At 55.8% G+C, this 20,097-nt stretch overlaps 8 protein-coding genes and 1 non-coding gene across 9 annotated transcripts in view; 5 read left to right on the top strand and 4 right to left on the bottom strand.

Moving 5' to 3' along the window:
- P884DRAFT_287501 (inhibitor of apoptosis-promoting Bax1-domain-containing protein) overlaps nucleotides 1-619 on the top strand; it is a gene marked incomplete at its 3' end in the record, with an annotated part of 1,371 nt that extends 752 nt beyond the window's left edge. Inside the window, exon 2 of the mRNA XM_069443886.1 lies at nucleotides 133-619. Within this exon, the coding sequence (XP_069294334.1) occupies nucleotides 133-619 (487 nt within the window). The remainder of the gene's footprint in view (nucleotides 1-132) is intronic.
- A 353-nt stretch (nucleotides 620-972) lies between these two features.
- P884DRAFT_280366 (peptide methionine sulfoxide reductase MsrA) lies at nucleotides 973-1,672 on the bottom strand (the record flags this gene model as incomplete). Its single annotated transcript, XM_069443426.1, has 2 exons — nucleotides 973-1,322; nucleotides 1,480-1,672. The coding sequence occupies 2 exons, from the start codon at nucleotides 1,670-1,672 to the stop codon at nucleotides 973-975; spliced, it is 543 nt and encodes a 180-aa protein (XP_069294333.1).
- A 1,115-nt stretch (nucleotides 1,673-2,787) lies between these two features.
- Nucleotides 2,788-5,266, bottom strand: P884DRAFT_209518 (uncharacterized protein; the record flags this gene model as incomplete). The annotated part of the gene is made up of 8 exons (XM_069438942.1): nucleotides 2,788-3,500; nucleotides 3,639-3,912; nucleotides 4,043-4,271; nucleotides 4,336-4,452; nucleotides 4,515-4,619; nucleotides 4,703-4,843; nucleotides 4,905-4,994; nucleotides 5,067-5,266. The coding sequence occupies 8 exons, from the start codon at nucleotides 5,264-5,266 to the stop codon at nucleotides 2,788-2,790; spliced, it is 1,869 nt and encodes a 622-aa protein (XP_069294332.1).
- Nucleotides 5,267-6,795: 1,529 nt separating this feature from the next.
- P884DRAFT_302740 (uncharacterized protein) lies at nucleotides 6,796-7,441 on the top strand (the record flags this gene model as incomplete). Its single annotated transcript, XM_069444968.1, has 2 exons — nucleotides 6,796-6,917; nucleotides 6,991-7,441. The coding sequence occupies 2 exons, from the start codon at nucleotides 6,796-6,798 to the stop codon at nucleotides 7,439-7,441; spliced, it is 573 nt and encodes a 190-aa protein (XP_069294331.1).
- A 771-nt stretch (nucleotides 7,442-8,212) lies between these two features.
- P884DRAFT_280363 (uncharacterized protein) lies at nucleotides 8,213-9,564 on the bottom strand (the record flags this gene model as incomplete). Its single annotated transcript, XM_069443425.1, has 3 exons — nucleotides 8,213-8,958; nucleotides 9,066-9,409; nucleotides 9,473-9,564. The coding sequence occupies 3 exons, from the start codon at nucleotides 9,562-9,564 to the stop codon at nucleotides 8,213-8,215; spliced, it is 1,182 nt and encodes a 393-aa protein (XP_069294330.1).
- Nucleotides 9,565-10,074: 510 nt separating this feature from the next.
- P884DRAFT_264010 (Slx4 endonuclease-domain-containing protein) lies at nucleotides 10,075-12,919 on the bottom strand. Its single transcript, XM_069441811.1, has one exon. The coding sequence runs from the start codon at nucleotides 12,457-12,459 to the stop codon at nucleotides 10,228-10,230; it is 2,232 nt and encodes a 743-aa protein (XP_069294329.1). The 5' UTR covers nucleotides 12,460-12,919; the 3' UTR covers nucleotides 10,075-10,227.
- A 694-nt stretch (nucleotides 12,920-13,613) lies between these two features.
- Nucleotides 13,614-13,950, top strand: P884DRAFT_280361 (40S ribosomal protein eS21; the record flags this gene model as incomplete). The annotated part of the gene is made up of 2 exons (XM_069443424.1): nucleotides 13,614-13,645; nucleotides 13,719-13,950. 2 exons carry the CDS (start codon nucleotides 13,614-13,616, stop codon nucleotides 13,948-13,950), a joined length of 264 nt encoding a protein of 87 aa, XP_069294328.1.
- A 3,137-nt stretch (nucleotides 13,951-17,087) lies between these two features.
- Nucleotides 17,088-17,174, top strand: P884DRAFT_t161. The gene has a single exon. It is a non-coding gene; the product is annotated as a tRNA-Arg (tRNA).
- A 1,224-nt stretch (nucleotides 17,175-18,398) lies between these two features.
- P884DRAFT_155118 (uncharacterized protein) lies at nucleotides 18,399-19,161 on the top strand (the record flags this gene model as incomplete). The annotated part of the gene is made up of 2 exons (XM_069437237.1): nucleotides 18,399-18,613; nucleotides 18,873-19,161. Coding segments are annotated over 2 exons (504 nt in total), but the record flags the coding sequence as incomplete, so codon positions are not given.
- Nucleotides 19,162-20,097: the final 936 nt, after the last annotated feature.

Here is a 20,097-nt window from a genome sequence, read left to right as displayed (position 1 = left end):
CTATCCCAAGAAAAATACTAAAAAAAAAAAAAAAAAAAAAAAAACCAACCCAACCAACCCAACCGAGACTTTGGGCTGGAAATTTTTTTCCTTGTCCGCCAAAGACGCAGATGCTAACCTTCTTTACCGCAGCTACATTCCCAAGTACGCCTGCTGGACGGCCTTCAACGCGACCCAGGCCGCGCTCATCGCTCCCCTCATGACGATCGCTCCCCCGGCCCTCCTTGCGCGCGCCGGCCTGTACACGCTCGCCATGATGGGCAGCATCTCGTTCGTCGGCGCCACCGCCAAGCAGGACAAGTACCTCTACATTGGCGGGCCTCTCCTGGCCGGCGCGGCCATCGTCGCCGTCTCGGGCTTCGCGCCGCTGGTCCTGCCCGCCACGGCCGTGCGCACGCTGGCCTTCACCGAGAACCTCTGGCTGTACGGCGGCTTGGCCGTCTTCGGCGGCTTCACGCTCTACGACGTCCAGAAGGTGCTCTACCACGCGCGCGCCGCCCAGCGTGGCATCATCAAGGAGGACCCCATCAACGAGAGCATCAGCCTCGAGCTCGACTTCCTCAACATCTTTGTGCGGATGGTGCAGATCCTCATGATGCAGAACAACAGGAGGAAGTGAGAAGGGACAGCTGGTGAGTTATTGATAGGGGGAGGCATGGGCAATGGGTAGGAACGGATACTGCTTGGTTTGACCGGATGGGATACTAGCGATTACTTCTCTACTCGGTGTACTGTCTTGTCTTGTAACGGATTCATCACGCGCAGGAGTGATCACACAAGGGGTGTTGGCGAGTCCACTCATTGTATCAGATAGTCTTTTCTTTCTTGAGGTAAACACACCACCCAACAAAAACCGGATCAAAAGTGTTACCTTCTCCAAACGCCAGGAAAGTCCGTCTTGTGAAATCGCTCCCTTGCAAAATGTCATCCGGAATCCCCAGTTCATATCCGCCCGTATAACGCGAGACACCCTCACTTCAGGTCAGGAAAGCTCCTCAGGAAGTGGCTCGGACACTCGTAGCCGTGCGGGTTCTTGGTCAGGTAGAGCTGGTGGTAGTCCTCGGCGTCCCACCACTCCTTGGCCGGCAGGATCTCGGTCACGATCTTGCCGCCCCACCACTGCTCGTTGGCCTTCTGGGTGACCTCGCGCGCGACGGCCTCCTGCTCGGGCGTGTGGTAGAAGATGCCGCTGCGGTACTGCGTGCCCCGGTCGGGCCCCTGCTGGTTGAGCGTGGTCGGGTCGTGCATGCGGTAGAAGAACTCGATGAGGGTCCGGTACGAGAGGCGGGTTGGGTCGTAGACCAGCAGCGTTGCTTCGGCGTCTGTTAATTTTTTTTTTGTTTTTGGTTTATTAGAGAAACGTTAGCCATCGAATTTTTTCTCTGTATGGAATGCCGGAGAGAGAGGGGGGGGGATGTGAGAAAACGGGAAGTGAGAAAGAGGGAGAAGGGAGGGGGGGGGAACGGGGAGAGCACGCACGACCGGTGTTGCCGCTGCACACGAGCCGGTACGACGGATTGGCCGTGTCGCCGCCGATGTAGCCGACGCGGGCGTCGTACAGGCCCTTGTCGGCAAAGTGCTTGCGGTAGAGGTGCTCGACCCCCCAGAAGCAGCCGGCGGCGACGGTTGCGCGCTCAGCGCCCTCGGGGATCGTCACGGGAGCGGCGCTCATCTTGCTCGAGGACGTAAACGGGCGGAAGAAGCGGGTGAGGAACTGCGGGAGGGCAGTCATCTACACAGGGACCAGTGTTTGGGACCAGGGGGAAATCCGGAGAAATCTCTCTGCTGGGCTAATCACCGATGTCTTAAGTATCGAGTTGTTGCGTGGGAGCTCGGGTCTTGGCGGGGTCGTGGCGGGGTCAACCAGGATGGCGACAAATCCGAGTAGATTTGCGTGCCGTCAAATAACTGAGAAAGAGCACTTGTTTACGATGGAAGGTCACGAAGAAATAGCTCAAGATCAGGTTGGATAGCGATTGGCTTTGTACCCGCGAAAATTGTCCGTATTGGCAAAAGTCTATGGAAGTTGTGATTCCAAACATGACCGCCGCGGAACGCCGAGCTGTGACGTCCATCCCCGGCCATGCAAAGAGCTTGCGGCGGATGACAAATTGCGAATCACCCTTGTAAGTCCCCTGCCACAATCCAAGCAAGGGGTCCCCGGGTTAGGGTCTGCTTTGCGCCTCCCTGGGAAACACTAGGCTCGAAATTTTGCTGACACGGATTGTATATGAGAATTTGTATGTTCATGTCATGCCTGCTCTCCTTACGGATAATTAATTAGTCCCCGCACAATGACCGTAGCATCAGTGTATGGTCTGACAGCAATTGGCCACGCTAGGATCCCTCGTTAATAGTAGTAAGTTAATGTACCTAGTGTAGCAGTATTGGAGAGCTTCATTCTGCTTTTCGCACAAGAGGGGTCCGTCCCGTCGACAGCATGGTAAAAAGGCCATCAAAGTGACTGCATTGGTATCTTGATTGTATGCAACACACCGCACCCTAGATCATGGTGCACACGGCGTACCAGGCTCAAATAGTAATTATCAGGTCGATGATGATCCTAGAGAGAACGCCAGACGCTGATATAGACTGATGATGACCGCAACGCCAAATCCCGCTCATGCCTTTCTACTGTTAGACCATCCCATAATTATCATTTGCGAAGCCATGAATTGGCACCATGAAGCAAAAATGACTCCCTCCTTATTGTCCCAAGGTATCGTCACCGTAATGAATATATATATAGTGTGTTTGTGTGTGTCTGTGTGTATTTCCTCGTCGGCGTCAAGCCCACTTGCCGAGCAGGCTCATGAGGGCCATGCCGACGACGAGGGCGACGAGGCCGAGGGCGGTGCGGGCGGGCCCGGCGCGGGTCATCTCGCCGCCGAGCATCCAGTCGTGCGCCCACATCTCGACGACGCCGACCCAGACCAGGATCCCCGCCGAGAGGGCGTCGAGCGTGCCGATGGCCACCACCGTCGACGGGTCGTTGCCGTTGAACTGCCGCAGCACCCCGATCCCGATCGCCATCCCCACCGGCGTCACCAGCGCGAACGCGAGCGCCAGCAGCAGCTTCTTGGTCAGCGAGACGCTGGTGATGGTGGTGCTGGTGCCGCCGCCCCTCACTTTCTGGCCGGACGCGGCGGCGGGATCGTTCGAGACGGACGGGACGCCGCTCGCGGGCTCTTCTTCTTTGGCGGTGGCTCCTGGTTGTGTGGCGGCGGCGGCGGCCTTGGGGTCAGCGGGCTCGGCGGGGTGGTGGTCGACAGTTTGGTCGTCGTGGGCGTGGTAATGCTCATGACCGTGGGCGTGGTTGTGGCCGTCGGGGTAGGCGTGGCCGTGTTCGGGCGCCTCGGGGGCGGAGGTCGGGCAGGGCCGGCCGAGGGCGGCGATGCGCGTGCCGAGGGCGAGGCCTTCGAACATCTGGTGGAAGACGATGACGGCGAAGAGGGTCAGGAAGAAGCTGTCGCCCGCGACGACGAGGGTGAGGCCGATCACTGAAGTAGGGAGGGAGGTTGTCAGCGAGGAAGGACATTGTTAATTATATTTTCACGCGGGCCGTTATGAATACGTAAGGTGAAAAAAAAAAAAAAAAAAAAAAGGGGGGGGCAGAGGAGATAGATGGGTCTCCATACGTAGAGAGTGAAAGATGACGCCGGCTTCCAAAACGGCGATGTTGACCATGTCGGTGCGGGCGGCGGCCGGCTCGGCATCGGCCTGGGCGCCGGACTCGATGCTGCCCGCCTTGGCCTTGGCTTTGGACTCGCGCCACTGGATGAGCCGGTTGCCGGAGTACTCGACCAGGAACGACAGGAAGAGCCCGGCCATGAGGATGGCCGCGGCGGTAGACTCGTAGGTGAGCTCGCCGAGGCACTCGTTCTCGAACATCAGGTTGGCGTGCGTGTAGAGCTTGGGTGTAATTACGTACAACGTCAGTAATCACTTTCCTCTACGGAAAAAAAAATATGAAAAAATGAAATGAAAAGAAAAAGCCTCGTAAATAAACGCATGTATGTCACGGGAGGCGGGAGATACTCACATGAACGAAGGCGGTCGAGATGATGACGCCGGTGCCGAATTGTCTCAGGACGGTGAAGATGGGATGGGAAGGAGAGACGTAGGAAGCCATGAGGATCGGGGCGAAGACGCCGATGGAGCTGGTTACCAGCATGACGAAGAGCAAGCCGACGCGGAGACGGATGTTGTAGTCCCTATCGACCCGCTCGCAACTGTGTTCCTCTTCCTCCCCGGAGCCCCCGACACAATGCCTTGCAGAGGTGGTTAGCATCATGAGGGACACGTACGATTCCGCGGACATTGTAATGAACTCACTCGACACCGGCATGGAAGTGGCAGTTCTGACCCGCCGATCCATGGTCGTGACCCTCTTCCTCCTCCTCTCCGGCCGGGTGGAGCTCGACCTCTTCTCCATCCGGGCCAATACAGAAGCTGGATTGGGTCAGTACCCTGTTGATAATGAGGGGGGAGGGGGGCCAACGGGCAGCGCATACGTCTCCGTTCCGTGGCTGTGGCACCCGGTGTAGGCAGGAGGGATGTCCTGGGTCGCCGTCACGGTCGTGTGAACTTCATACTCGGCTGTCCCGGCCATACAAAAGCTAGACACGGTAGAAGAGGCAGTCAGTCAGTCAGGACGGTCGGGTCCGCTAGCGTTAAGCTGGTTGGTTCTGGTGACACGTACAGTGTAGAGCCGTGGGCATGGCAATCGGACACGGCCGTGATGCTCGAGCTGGTCGAGTCGGCCCTGGTCGGGGTCGGCGTCGTCGTTTGCGCTGCCTGGGCGGCGAAGATCTGGACCTCCCCGGTAGGTGCCATACAAAACCTATCAGTGTGTCAGGTGACATTCATAGAAAAGAAAGTCATCAGGGGGAGGGACAGCCTACGTTTCGGCTCCATGGTTGTGGCAGTCAGTGTAGGATGAGGCAGTGGCAGTCCCTGATATCCGGAACTCGGTGGTTCCGGCTTGACAGTATCTAGCAGAGAGAGAGAGACGGCGTGAGAAACGAGCGCGTAACGAAGCTGCTCTGGTGGGAGAGTTGGCATACTGTACTGTTCCATGCAAATGGCATTCTGACACGGCAGTGATGGTGGCCGGATCAGACTCTGATTCCAACTGATCAGCCCGGGGCGATCGTAGGCGAAACGGCCCAGGCTTCGGGGTCGGGGAGAGAGCAGCCTGGGCGCTAGCAACAGCTAGGAGGCCGTAAAGGACACTTGCCCGGAGGGTCGAGGAAATCCGGGCCATGTTCGGTTACTAGGTAGGGGGCCTGTCGACTTCCGATCCCTGAACGAGGGCCGACTTTGAAATAATAATTAATAATCGAAAACTCTTTTGGCAAGTTGAGGAGGGATAGGCCGAAGACTAAGTATGCGGAGGCGAGGCCTTAATTTTTTTTCTCCTCAAAGCACGGCAGAAGGGAACTGGGCGTTAAAATGTGCGGAACACCAGGGAGAAGCCGGCCGTGACCGTGGCGTTGGTTTATGACTCTCTCCTTGTGCGCGCACCTTGATGACCTTTCGATTGGGTGTTATACAAGGGGGAGAAGAGAGGAGGAGGGAGAAGGGGGGAAGGGGAAGAGAGACGAGGGAAGGAGGAGGAGAGGGGGAGGGGCCCAAGAGAGCCCAACAAGTGCAACGGGGTGGAAGTTGCCAAAGTCGCTGGAGCAGGAAGAAGGTTCGGTCTGGTGACTGGTGATCTGATGGGATGCACTTTTGGTGTCCCGACCGAGGGAGCGCTCCAAAAAGAGTATGTGTTTCGCGGGGTTGTGGTACGAATTACGGATTAATAGTCAAGATCGGAAGGTGAGGGACGGAGAATAAGGAGAGTTGTGTGTCTCGGTCCCAAGAATAACTAACTAACTGGCGTTTGTGGAAAGAGACGGCGCAGTGGGCAAAGCCGTTCCGGGCCCGTCAGGCGTGTGTGGGTTCGATCGGCATCCACAGCAAAACACCAAGTTGTGACCTTGGCCGAGTCTACACTACTCGTCCACTCAAGGAGAAAATACACAAGACCTGATTGGTCCTGGGACGCCCAGCCTGCGCGCAATTTCATCCCGCGCACCTTGATGGCCACCACGCATGAGAACCCTGATGGCCGCGCTGGCTGAATGAGCCAAGACTCGTTCCGCCTTCAGCCCCGCCAGCGTTGCACTATTGCAGCATTGCTCTCTCTCTCTCTCTCTCTCTCTCTCTCTCTCTCTCTCTCTCTCTCTCTTTTGCTGTGTCGTCGGCCCCATTTTCAAGGCGACATGGCAACATGGCAGCCAACAGCAGGTGGATCAAAGCACGCAGTCCAAGTCGCGTGGGATCGGGCCATCAAGGGACACAGTCGCAGTTGCATTGTTCTGACAAAGGGAATCGCCAAATCCATGGCATCCCACGTCGCCCACCACGAGATATTTAACTATGATTATTTTTTGGTTTTTGTTCCTTTTTTTTTTTTTTTTTTTGATTCTTTATTGGATCCAAAAACGAGGAATGTCTGGGCATTCCGGCAGGATGCGGTGCATCCATCCTAACACCCTCTTGGCCTCTTGGCGACGAAACGTTTCCCTAAGCTAGCGGATGCAGTTGGCAGTCATCCTCATCAATCTCCTCAGCTTGCTTGGCGAGGTTCCGTGGGCCCAGGGCAGCGGGGAGTACCAAAGTACTGTTTCTCCGTCTTGCTGCATACATATAACTATTGGACCACTGGCCATCTGTCCCGTAAGCTCTCATGTTTTTTGTCTGTCACACCTTGCACTCCACTCGTGAGCATTCCGCACTGTTCTCAAGATGAAGGCCATTGCATATGCCGCCGTCCTCCTGGGACTCGTTTCCACGGCCCTGGGTCAGTCCCAAACTCTCGCCCCGTCCCCTACCGAGTCGTACGGATGCGAGCCGCATGGCGATCACTGGTGAGCATATACATTGCATACATGTCCCTTGCATCCCACGTGGTCCTCCCGTGATGCTAAACTAAGGTCTCAGGCACTGCGAGGGCCCCCGCACCGCCCAGTCCCTCGCCACCACCACTACCGGCGCTGCCCTGACCACGTCGACGGCGGCACATGATCATGATGAAGATGGCGATCACGACCATGACCATGACCATGACCATGACCATGACGACAACCATGACGGACTCACCGATGCCACCGGCACCGGCAGCCTGAAGCCCAGCCCTACCGAGTCGTACGGCTGTGTGGCCCATGGCGACCACTGGCACTGCGAAGGCCCCATTACAGCCTCATCCGCCGGCCCCGCCTCTACCCTGGCGACCGCCACCATCACCTCCTCCTCATCGACGTCTGCGGCATCGAGCACCGGAACCACCGATGCGGCGGCTGCCTCGTCCACAAGCGCTGCCGGTGCACCCCGCCTAGAGCTGGCCGGACTGGGCTTCGCCGGCCTCGCCGCTGCCGCTGCTCTGGCTTTCTGATGATTTCGTCACTTTCCCCCCTTCCCCCCTGAACCTTGTTGTAATCAACCGCACGGAGACAAGTCTCAAGCCAGGACGGCAATGGACGGAAGACGGGAAATAATAATGCGGAGTCGTGGATGCCTGGTTCTTCACTTCATCAACCTGTAACTAACTATTTACTTGGTATTCATGATCCTTCGTATATAAAACTTGGAGCTCCGTATCAGGAGTACATATACATATCTGGCATGTGACATACGTTTAACCGTTGTGATGTTGATTTCTGTAAACCAGAACAATTCCTCATTATATATTAACCCGCCGGTTATTAAGCATAGAGTGTTCGGAATAATAATTAGGGCATGTTCATAATAGGGGTGTTTCGGAATCTAGGGGGTCCGACTTAAGTGAAGGACAGAACACGAAACAAGGTGGAATCAGAGAAGGAAGACGGAGAAAAAGGATCAAAGCAATTGTAACATAATTATCAAACACATATCAAACAATAAACCATCGTACGACTAACCGTTCTGTCTCAGGGCCGTAGTTAGTGTTAATTACTGAGGGGGCACCTTGTCTCTTAACCCTTGACTTCACAGCACAGCCTTTCAACGAGTCGTTGCAATTCACAGGATGATTCTATCATTCAGGTTTTATATCTTTCTACATTTGCTTCCCGATAACTTCCGTTGCAGGGCAACCATTTCATCGCCCCATGTTCCCCGACCTCTAATTAACAAGAGCCGATTGATTAATCAACTAATTAGTGACCCGCCGCCTCCAATGAGCTCATAACTTGGCCACCTCCCCGTCCGCGTCCCCCTCCTCCCTCTCCTCCTTCAGCACCTCCTCCCTGTCGCGGACCTCCACGTCCCGGGGTCCTTCCTTCCGGAAGTTGACCAGCACCACCCTCTCCCAGTCGCCGCCCCGCCCGCTCCCCCGGAGCTCCGGCCCGGGCTTGTCCAGCCCCAGCACCACCCGGCCGTCCCGCCGGCGCACGAACAGGACCGCCGGGCTGATCGCTTTCTCCGACCACGGGATCATGCGCGTCCCCGCCCGGTCGGCCACCGCCGAGGTCGGGGTGCGCCGCAGGAAGGCGAGCAGGGCGGCGCGCTGGGCGCCGTAGTCGTTCTGCTTATTGTCGTTAGAGCCGGGCGACGACGACGACGACGACGAGGAGGAGGAGGAGGAGGAGGGTGGCGGCGGGGGCGAGCAGAACTGGGAGACGAGGTGGAGCAGGTAGGACTGGGGCGGGAAGAGGATGATGTCGCCGGCCCGGGCCCGCGCCAGCCAGGCGCCCGCGTCGTCAAAGGCGGCCGCCGTGTGCTCGACGCCGCCGTCGTGGGTCGGCGTCGGGATCAGGGCGGGCCCGTGCTGCTGAAGCAGGAGGTCGTGCCTGGTGGCTGTTGTTTCACCGCCGGCGCCGCTGCTGGGTGGGGGGAGGTCGAGCGGAAGCATGTAGAGGTACATCTGCGTGGTGAAGCGCTTCGGCGGCCCCGGGGGGGTGATCCAGCGGGTAAAGGGGACGAGGTTTTCTGGGCGAGGGCGGGGGTGTGTCAGTGTTTGCTCCAAAGGGCACCACCCTCTTTCTTCAGGAACGGGGTTGGGGGCGGCGGCGGCGGCATACCCACGTCTGGCTCACCACCCTGGCTTGCCAACCACTCGGTGAACCTGACGGTGTTTCCGTGGATCTGCTTCCTCCCTTCTTCTAGAACATGGTCCGGCAGGTGGAGGAGGCCCTGATCCCGGCCCCGGCCCCGCTTCGTGGCGAGCAGGATACCGCTCTCCTCAAACGTCTCACGAATGGCTGCCAGTCGATATGCCGGGCCGTCCTCGTGGATAGCTGGGTCACTCAGGGGCGGGAGCGGGCCGTCGTGGAAGGAAGAGACGTTGCCCCCGGGAAAGACATGCGCTGACGCGAAGGAGGTGGAGGTCTGCACCCGGTGAAGGAGCAGGACCTGGTTGGTGGGTGAGAGGAGAATTATGCTGATGGTGTATTAGCGTATCGAGAACGGTTTCCCCTAATGGCGATCAGCGACTATTACATGCCTCGAACTGGGCCGCAGTGGTGCTGCCGGCTTCTCTGCCTTCCTCTCTGCCTTCCTCTCCTTTCCCTCTCCCTTCCCCTGATCGATCGGCATTGCAACGAATGACCGTGTATTTCGAGTGGGCGGTGTCGTGGCTGAACCGCGGGTTCCGCTTCTGATATTGCTGGAGTTTGAATTCGAAAGACGGGAGCGTGTTATCGCATGCACCGAAGTTGTGAATGAAAAGGGGCGACTGTTTGCCAGCCGAAGAGGGCAGCAGCGATTTGACACCACAAACTGTGATCGCCGTCTGGTGAAGAGGGCGATGCACCTGGATGGCAATGAGCTCAAGGTGTTCATCCTGTACCGCGCCCCTCACACTAGCACACGGGTTACCCATGGGTTTTGTGAAGCGGAGGAACCCCGAATCCGACAGCCCAGCCTTGCAGCTGAGCCGAGGTTCGGTTTGACACCCCCTACGAGTAGCAAGGTTAGTCCGTTTCTCCGCCCCGCCCCACTCGGCGCCGATCTAAGATCTGGGGAAACGGAGATTGGCGGGTGGGACGAGGATACGGATACGGCGTGACGTGACGGATTGATGGAGAATAGTACTGCAGGTTATTAGTATGACAAGAAAAAGAGCTTGCTCGTGTGGTGGCTAATGTTCTCATCAGAAGCGTCACCCTTGCTGCCGCTTAATAAGATCCCAAGCTTCTTCCGTTCGACCACTCCACGCATTCACGCAGTGCAGCCAGCTGTACCTTGCCAGAAAAGTTTTCAAAACCTCTTCCTCTCCTGCCCTCTCAAATTCACCCGCCAGAGGCAACACACGCTCTTGCTTTCGCACCACTTCTTAACATCGCCAGGAGATACCTCCCCGTCATATCCCACTCTGTCTAGCTGCCCCGAGTTCAACCATGCAGTCAGATCCTCCAAAATGATCGGATCGTACATGAGCATCTTTTCGTACCAGCTCGGCTCCTCCGGGTTTGTCGCTCGTGGCGCGTTGAGAATCGCTTTGGTAATATACCGGAAGAGGGACACCTGCTGGCTCGTCGGGCTGGCTATGAGCGAGGTCTCGGCATCTTCGGTCACCGAGAGATCCATTGCTGGCGGTGGCGAGAACGCGTCAGCGCACCTTTCTGGTGATGAAACTGGGGTTGAGCCAAAGGGATCGTCCGAGTCCGAGTCGGGGATTTCAAGGACCTGTTTTGGCGAGGACTTTCCCCCCGGTGTGGATGGAGCAGGGTTGGTTCGCTTCGGCGAGCATCTGGCGTTCTTTGGAGATGTTGCCGTTCTTACCCCCGGTGCCTGTTTTGAGGAAATTGCACCGCTATCAATCCCTGTCTGGCCCTGTGCACGCTTTTCGACGCGAGCCCCTTCGCTCTCAGTGCCCCTGACAGAAGCTGGAATATCTCGCCCAGAATTCGCTGGCGAGAATGCTCGTGCTTCTGTAGTATTCGAAACAGACGATGCCGTAGAACTCTTCCTTGGTCTTCCGCGGGGCCGCTTCATAGGTTTGGGTGCTTCGGTCTCGGCGGCGGCACCAGCTGTAACCGTTTTTTTCCCACGGCGAGTACTTGGCACCGGCCCTTCAACACCGGACCTCGGACCCGTAGTGCTCGTTCTAGCCCGGTCCCTGGGCTTGGGAGGTGAGCCACTGCCGTTTGTAGATGATGTCGACATGGCGGCAAAGGTAGCTCTACTTCCAAATGTCGTCTTGTTTTGACTCTCCCAACACTGTTTCAGGATCGCTATCATTGCCGTCCGTTTCTTTACCGCCTTGAAACCGTAGGACGCTACCTCCTTGGCAAGACGTGCATCACTGTACATCTCATAGTTCGGTGCTGGGGCCCTCACAGGCTCCTCTTGTCGTGAGCTGTTGGATTGTGACAGCAGAAGCTCGTCATATTGTTCCTGGTTACTCGGCGGTGGCCCCAAATCCGATTCTTCTGGAGTAATCTGCGGATGGTTATGCAATGAAGAACTCCCCTGATCACGTTGCACCGCTTGCCGAATGTTGCGTGATGCGGAGGGCGGTGAAGAATTGTGGCGACCGACTGGCGGCGAGCTGCTGAGAGCAAAACTGTCATCTGGCAGCCCGATTTCCATGCCGGCCTTTTTATGTGAAAGGACTGAAAGTGCTGGCTCATGATTCGCATATGGATCTTCCGGCGCATTTTTATCCAGAAGCAGAGGAGAAGAGCGTGTCAGGTCCAGCACATCCACACCCAGGTCACCGTCATCGCAGCGAGCGCCAGCGGCCCAAAGTCCCGCGCCTGGCCTTTTGCGCCTGGCTAGCTTGCTGTTCGCAGGCTTAGGGCTGGGGCTGAGATCCGAGCCACTATCAGCTTGATTTGACACTTGCATGGCCTCGTGCAGCGCCCGGAGAAGCACGGGGTCGTCTTCGGTGGCTAACTGGCTCGCTGTCCCAAACACGAAGTCTTGGTTGGCCACTTGCCGCATAGCACTGGTCGGGGAGAGAAGGATAGGTTTGGGAGGCTGCTCTTTTCTCTTGCCAGCCTTTGCCTTGGTACCTCTCGAGGCTTTCGGTTTGGCACTTGCATCTTTCGGTGCGATTGTTGCCTGCTCGTTGGGTGATTCAAGGTAGGCAAACAAAGAACCCGTGCGCGCCTCCGCAGAAGGGACACTCTGCTTCTCGGACGGACGGTAAGCCGCTGTCGCCAGGTCCGTGATCGTCCGGGGTCTCTTTTTTGGTGCTTTCGGCTTTGTGGGGGAGGCATCTGGTGACCTTTGCTTGTTCCCTATTGAGGCCATTTCGATGATTTTTCGTTTTCCAAGGACCTCGGTATCCGGAAGGGGCAATGTGACTTTGACATGAGTGGCGGGATCCGCAACGAATCCATAAGTTTCTTGGAGCATTTCGAAGATATTGTCCTGCGCAGACTGTGGTTCCATCGTCGTGGAAGAGTCGGTTGAACAGTAACTTCGCACACTCTCACGAGGAGGCGTCCAGTCCCTCTTCCGCCTCATCGCGGGCTCAAGCATGGCCGATTCATCTTCAATCGGATCCGCAATCAACTCGGGTGGAGGCTTCGGCGCAGAACCCTGAGGAGCAAAATGTCGGCTGACGGTCTCGGTCCTCTTTTTGGGTCGCCGTTCCTTTACTGTCGTCGTGACTCTGGACTTTGGTAGCGTGCTTTCCACCTCTGCTGAACCTTGGACTGGACTTAACTCCCCCCCAGGCTGCGGATGAACCTCCTCGACCGACACAATTGTCCTGGGCTCCGCTGCCACTTCCCGGGATCCAGGTCTTGCCCTCCTCCTCCCCTTTTTGACAACCCCCGTTTCATTCAGTTTTTGGTTCGCCTCTTTCGATTCGAGGTTCGTGCCTTGCGCATTGGGTTCTGGCGGTCGCTCGGTCGGAGGATCGCGGGCGCGTGACTTCGTAACTGTCGCGCCCGACGCAACCTGTATCTTGCGCGGACTCGTGCGCTCCGATTGAGAAGTATGCGACGACTTCACCAGGCTTGCGGCGCTGGTGAATGTGACGGGCGCATCGTAAGGGATTGGGGCGGCATTGCTGCCACATCGCAATGAGGGCTTTGTCGCTTTCGGCAGAAGGTCACAAATCGATGGAAAATCGGGGGATGAGGAAATAACAACGACAGAATCTTCGTGAGCCATTTCGATTGGAGAAGAAAAAAACAGGCCACCAGTACCCATGCGCGATCTGCCCAGCAGAAACGCCCCCGTGCGCCCAGCGCGTCTGACCGTCGCGGAAACTGACTTCGGGGGCGGCAGCTTCGGGAACTACTCCTAAAAGTGGAGCTTGTGTTATTATCGATTGGCTGTACTCTTCAAAACTGCAAAGGCCTCTCCTTCAAGTTGGTCTTTGTGGATTGGTTACTTTGCATGTTGACTGCATTGTCAACAAACGACCAGAGCAACTTTGAGGCGGGACAGTGTTTGGCACGATAAGGTGGGGCCCGCTCTTCCACGAACGCCTCGCGCCGTCAGCTGACTTGTGCTTCGATATAGTGGGGCGAATCTGGCCCGTGCACTTGCCCAGCCCACAGCACCCACCAAATCAGCAAAACTGGTCGAAATTCAGGATGCTTTGAAATTCCTTAGTCCTGATCTCCGGCACCGCAACGAATCCCCGAACCGTCACTTCGCAGCACCCATAACAAGCCGCAAAGATGGAGAACGACCGTGGCGAAATCGTCGACCTGTAAGCCGATCCTGCTTACCATCAGTTCGCTCGAGTGCCGGCTGCAGACTTGCTGACAGTAGCCTCCCTCCAGTTACGTCCCTCGCAAGTGCTCTGCGACGGGCAGGATCATCCGAGCCAAGGACCACGGCTCTTGCCAGATTACCATCGCCAAGGTGGACGAGAACGGCCGTGCCATCCAGGGCGAGAACATCATCTACGCCCTCTCGGGCTTCGTCCGTGCCATGGGTGAGAGCGACGATTCCCTGAACCGTCTCGCCCAGCGTGACGGTCTCCTCAAGAACGTCTGGAGCGCCCAGCGGTAGATTACGCATGTTAGATGTTTGGAGGAGAAGATGGTACGTTCTGCTCTGCTCTGTGGCTTCCTCGACCGACAAGACCGCTGACGCGAGCCAGATGTGCGTTTTAACGACCGGCGCCTCGGCATGATTTTGACGGAGGACAGTGCGATGACGGCTGGGCATGGATCTGGGGCTTCTTTCTCGGGGATACGTCTTGACCGGTTACTCGATGGCGTCAACGGACATTGTCTCTCGGAACAAATAAACTAGCATCGTGATCACCCTTTCGGCGCTGCCTGGTTTTCTCTCCCTTCTCTCGCCCGAACCTGGTGACGACGACCGGCTAGCAAAGTCTCCCCCGATCTATCCCCGGTATCTGGGGAGATTGGAGTTACCTCGATAGCTCCCGTGCCGTAGATTGAGCTCGCAGGCCTCGAAAAAGCCGTGATGACAAAGTGGCTCGTCATGGTACAGATACGGGTCTGACACGTCAAGCATCTGCCTCCTTTTTTAACGTTTTCCCACGTCCTTCGATCAACACTGAGCATACACCTTTCTATAAACTTGTTCCCACAAGTGCGCGCTCGCGCGTCCGATTCCTTCGCCAAAAATTGTCGTAGTGTTCCCGCAAAATCATTGCAGACTGTTCCGATTGTCGTAGTAGAGCTCGCCTTGATCTGGAACGCGGTGGCAAATCAAGAGCTCGTTGACTTTGGTCCACTGGTAGATCTGAATTGCCGTTTCCACTCCCTTTGGGCCTCCGTATTCAAGCCGACCTTTGTGCAATCTCAGGATTTCGCAACATATAATTAGACCTTAGACGCTTGGCCTTGAACAACAGCATCTCGTGAAAACGTGGCCACCGAGGTGGAAATGGTGAATCTGGGCGTGGGATATGACCGCTCTGTACTACTAATAAGGGCTAAGGCTTGAGTAGGTGTTCAAAGTTTCCTGTTCGCATTGGTTCCCTTACACAACCCCAGTGACTTTCTATACCGCTGATTCAGGCAAGGGCGGCTCCCACGAGCGATCACGTCGGTGACCATGTTATCTTCCCATTTAAGCCGTGACCTTTCGACCTTTATAGCCGGAAACTTTCTCCAATTTCCTAACACGCTCTCTCAAGTTCATCACAACATATCGAATGAGACCAGCTGCCCCCCTCCCCCCACCCCCTTTCCCCAAACTTGCTTTCTGCTTGATATCCACAACCATCGCAGAAACAAGATAGCAAGCGGCATCAAGTCAGAGTAGGGTCGCACCAAAAGGATTCGGCGTATCCGTCAAAAGCGAGTTTAGACCGAGTCTAGATTCTCTTCTAATGGCACCAATCAAGCGTGTCTTTACCGAGTCACGCACCGCTTCCTATCATCCCAGCCTCGATGTTCAAGAAGGAGTTAACGGCGGACGAAAAAAAGGTCTATTATAACTTGAGCGTCCTGGAACAGTTTTTCCCCGTCGCGCCTATTCTTCTCTCTCAATTCTTGTTGCCGACTGGCTCTCTGTGCACAGATCCCAGTAAGACTTCGGGACGTAGTGGGCAGAAGCGTCGTTTGGCATTTCCGTGGTTTCACCACTCATCAGGTTAACGGGTATCATATACGCTCTACTATAAATCAGGGCAGAACAAAGTTGATTTCAAACTCACGAGGAGCAGCCCTGAAAATGGTACCCTAGATTGCTTAGAGGTAGAGAAAGAGGTCTTTCGGAAATTTCGCCGCGTTTATTTCTACATCGAGTCAACATAGAGCCCTGGCCGCTTGGGACATCGCTTCTGCTCTCAGTTGATCTCTCAAAACCTACAATTCTATTTTCAAGTCCGGCAACGTCAGTTGCCGACGGAGGCTTCTGTAAAGGCTCTAGCCGCCTCTGTCAACAACGAATGCGACATGGTTCAGGCTTCGGCGCCCAAGGGGCTATCAAGACCGAGGACGACAGTAACGTTGGTTTCTGGGCTTATTACACAACGGCTATCAACTGTGTTATCCCCAACATTCAAAACTACAAAGGGTCATCCCTGTCATCGTTCCTTAGCTTCCTTTTCTGTTATTGAAGCGAACCGCCAGTGACTGAGTCCTTGAGATGTATATCCTAGTACACTGAAGAACGAAGGAAAGAGCTTTGCTTCTATATGAACGGCTGATCCTCCAGACCTATCTGTGCACCCATTGGATGCCACATTCTTGGCTTCCCGCCGTGCTCTTTCCCTACGTATCGCCCTGAATTACTTATGAGTACGCGGAGGTGTGGCTGGGACCGTAAGTCCCCCGCGGTTGGTAGTATATAGCCACAATGACTACGATGGCCAGATGATAACTAGAAACAGGTACCCCGGCACTTTGTATGCTGAGCCTACCTATTGCCATAGAGCATAGCTTCACGCCTGATGTGGGGGTCGACGCGAGGTGGGCGACTTGTAAATACCACAGTCGAGGTATGGTGAGATACGCAACTAAAGCAGAGGTCAGCTTCAATTTGCACCCTTCCGAGCAAGTGATCGCCAACTAGGAGGGTCGATAAAGGGTCGAGCGGTTGGAAAACCAACGGAATGGACTAATAAGGTGTATTGTTAGGTGTAACTAGGTTTTATTACATGTGGTCATGGTCAGGAGCTGCGATGCAGTACTTACGGCGCATCTCTGGGCAGCTGCTGTGGGCAAGCAATGTGGGGCATGGCCCTGTAATAGCCCTTCAAGTATCTAGTGTCCCAGACTTTCTCCCCTCACTACACCTCCCATCCCAGTCTCCCTCTACGGTGGCCAAGCCTCTGGCCCACTTCATTTTTGCATAGTGAACCTGGGTGTTACACTCACACTACCATATTTACAAATTACTCAACCAAACCTCTATCTCGTCAGACAGGGAGGAGCACAGGCTCAAACTATCTATATCTTGGGAATTCAGATAAGCAAATCAACGGCAAACATAATAGCATTATAATCGCGATAGGTAATGAGATTAATAGTCACCGTTAGTTGTTCTATATAGGCAACCTCTATATGTTGATATATATATACATTTGATAGAGAAGTACGTATGGAAATGTACCATTGCAATCTCGCCTTGTGCCTGCCTCCCTCCCACCTCCGTCCAATGGAACGAGGTGTCTAGGCCTTTCCTTTCTAAATAAGACATAATTAAAAACTGAATAACCAATTAAAAGCCCCTTGGCGCAATTGGCCGCGCGTCTGACTTCTATCCAAATTGGAATTATCAGAAGGTTGTGGGTTCGAGCCCCACAGGGGCTGTATGGATTCCTTTTTCCGCTTTCTTCTCTCAATCCCTTATAACTAACTATTGGAGGGTTTTGAACCAGCATCTTTCTTTTAGCCCCACAGTATAGTGTCACGTGACATACGTCAACATGAACCCTAACCCTAGCATGTACCTTTATCGTACCTCTGCCGTTGGAGCGAGATAGGCGAGATCCACATAACTAAATAATCATTGGAAAGTTGACACACCCCCTGCCGATTCCGCATGAACGGCCCGCGTACCCAGACAGGACCCGGTTCGGGTCGGACCAGCACCACTCCTACTTTGCAACACCAGGTTGGGCATCGTGCAAAAGGCCGTAGTTGTGACCCAGCAGTTTTCCCCAAGGCGTTTGGCGACGCAATATCTTGCTTAGAAATGCAATGCTGCAACGTTGCTTGAAGCTCCCTCCCCTCACCTTATCATTGCCTGCAAGAGGGTAATTGCCTCTGGCGCATGTTCGCGCTTGTTGGGCTTCTCTCCGCACCAGTGTGCGTTTTTGTTCTCCGAGGACTCGTCGCTATATCACCGTTTCCTAACCGCCAACATGCGAGCCTCGTTATCAGGATGGCTCGGGCATGCGGATGAGTGTTTTCATTTGTAGCCGATTAAAACTCCCAAATTGCCAGACTGTCGGACGGGGGTTATGGGGAGAGTGGAAACCGGCCATGTGTGGCCGGCGGTCGGGCACTGGCACTGGCCCAAGGGCAATAGTGGCTGGTCTGGAGCCCCGTTCACTGGCTGCACGAGCGCCACGAGTGGGAACACGCCTGCAGTCAAAGCGGACGACACTGAGGAGCCGAACAACTGGAGCCGTGCGATTGGCCCAAGCTGCAAGAGGAGCAGGGCCACCTCATCCAACAAGCTGCCATGGGGGCCACCACGCCGGCGCGTCTCGCGGACGCAGGTTGAGATGATGACTCGAAGGGGGTCGAGGAGATATTCCATGCTGGATGGCCCGTTTCAAAGCCCATTTTGAGGGGATAATAGAATAGCAAAAGCGTTTGGAACGAGAACGTGCCAAGTACATTACACACTGCCTGGACAGTGCCCAGCAGCTCAACTCGCTCTCACACCGACTCACCGCCACACCCTTCCCCCCAGCCGGCAGACACTTGAAATATCGACTCGAAACCGGGTGTGAAAGAGACGAAAAAGAAAAGCGCAGGATAACAAGACAATCAACCCAAAAACACATTCACCCACCCCTCATCGCCATGCCGAACCTCGTCGCCATCGACGTCTCGGTCACCGACAACCGCATCCGCCTGGTGTTCTCGGACCGCGCCGTGGCCGCGGCCTATGCAGCCTACCTCCGAGCCCAAGACCTGCGACCCCCGCAGTACCAGACCATTCCGGGCTACCAGCGGTCTCCGCAGCTGCACACCACCACCAAGGAGGTCAGCCTGTCACTGCCCGCCTTCATCACCTGGTAAGTGTAAGCCGGCTCGATGGAGAACGAAGTCAGGTCCTGCCTCGCAGCAAACCGGGCCAGACTCCAAGACTACCCTTGCATTCCGTACCCTAAGCCGGGAATTACATCATCGAGGGCGTAAGGCTCCGTATTCCGTGCACCCGACACTCCCCAGCACCAAAATGCAGAACCAAGATCAGTTTAGGAGAGCAGGGGTGGATTGTGTGTTGACCCGAAGGGGCGGGATTCGATTATGAATCCCCCATAAGAGACATAGGTTCATCACCTGTCGCCTACCAGACGACGAGGACGCCGTCACCTTCACCTTCATGCCGGAGCACGCGCGCTACGCCACACGCTGGGCGGAGACCATGCTCCTGTTTGAGCCCGTCCGTCCGGACCACGAGGAGGACGAGGAGGAGGACGATTATTACGACGACGCAAAGGGAAACGAGCGCGACTACCAGTATGGCGCCCCGCCCCGCCAGCGCAGCCCCAAGCAGCTGCACGTCCGCCGGCTATGGAACCGGGCCTACCTGCTGAAGCGGCTCGAGGAGCTGCGCCGGCGCACCCCCACCGCCCGGAGCCGCGTCGGCAGTCCCGTGTGGGGCGGCGGCGGCGCCATTGGCGCCAATGGCAGCACGAATGGCGGCGCGAGTGGTGTCCACGCGGGCGTCAGCAACGGGGGAACGGGAGGTCGCATGCCCGTAGCCCTGACGGTTCCCGGGGTGGTGCAGAGGGGGGACATCTGGTGGTGATATGCCCATGGGCGAACAAGTGATATTTATGGGCTCATACCTTTACCGAGCTGTTGGGTACAGTCCGATACCCAATCGCCTACGGTGCGATACACGGGCTCGCCGTCTTCCCTTTTCCCTTTTCATGTCACCTTTTACCCGGTACTTTTGAGGCCCCTGGGGTGACTGAGCTGGTCGTTGGGCTTCTTGGCCTTCGGCGTGTTGGGAAGACTTGGAGATGAGCAAGGCGGCACGGGAGGGTTCATTGATTGGCCTAGCTTTGTGCATCGGAAGGCGTTGGTGAGTTTATTTTTTAACCATGTTCCATTTTCTATTTTCTCTTGTTTATACGGAGTACTTTCCAAAAAAAAGACAAAAGTGGGACGGAATGCTGTTTTTGTTTTCTGCATCCGAGTCGGAATCCATGATCATTACTACCACTTCTCCCTGTCGATCGGTTTCGGAAACCGCGTGGTGGCTTGATTAACCCTCCGTGCTGCTGCACCTCAGAGAGAATGAAGAAAGGGCTTTTTTTCTTTACCGTTATTGTCCCGAGATGAGCGTTACGGTCGCTTGCGAGGACAGTTTTGAGGCGTCGATCACGCGATAGCGTGACCAAAGTAAACACTAGCTTCGAGGATGAAGGAAAAGCTTAAGCCCGAAATCGCGACTGGTGGGGATCATCGGCGCTGAGACCTGCTGCTGGTGCTAAAATTACGCCCGCACATGAGCAATGGCATCCACAGCTTCCCTGTCCCGCTCTGG

This window comes from Thermothelomyces heterothallicus, assembly GCF_042370625.1.
Source record: "Thermothelomyces heterothallicus CBS 202.75 unplaced genomic scaffold P884_scaffold_29, whole genome shotgun sequence".
In the NCBI taxonomy this organism is placed as follows: Eukaryota; Fungi; Ascomycota; class Sordariomycetes; order Sordariales; family Chaetomiaceae; genus Thermothelomyces; species Thermothelomyces heterothallicus.
The sequence above is the reverse complement of the archived record's forward strand: the minus strand, read 5'-3'. Positions and strand labels throughout refer to the sequence as shown.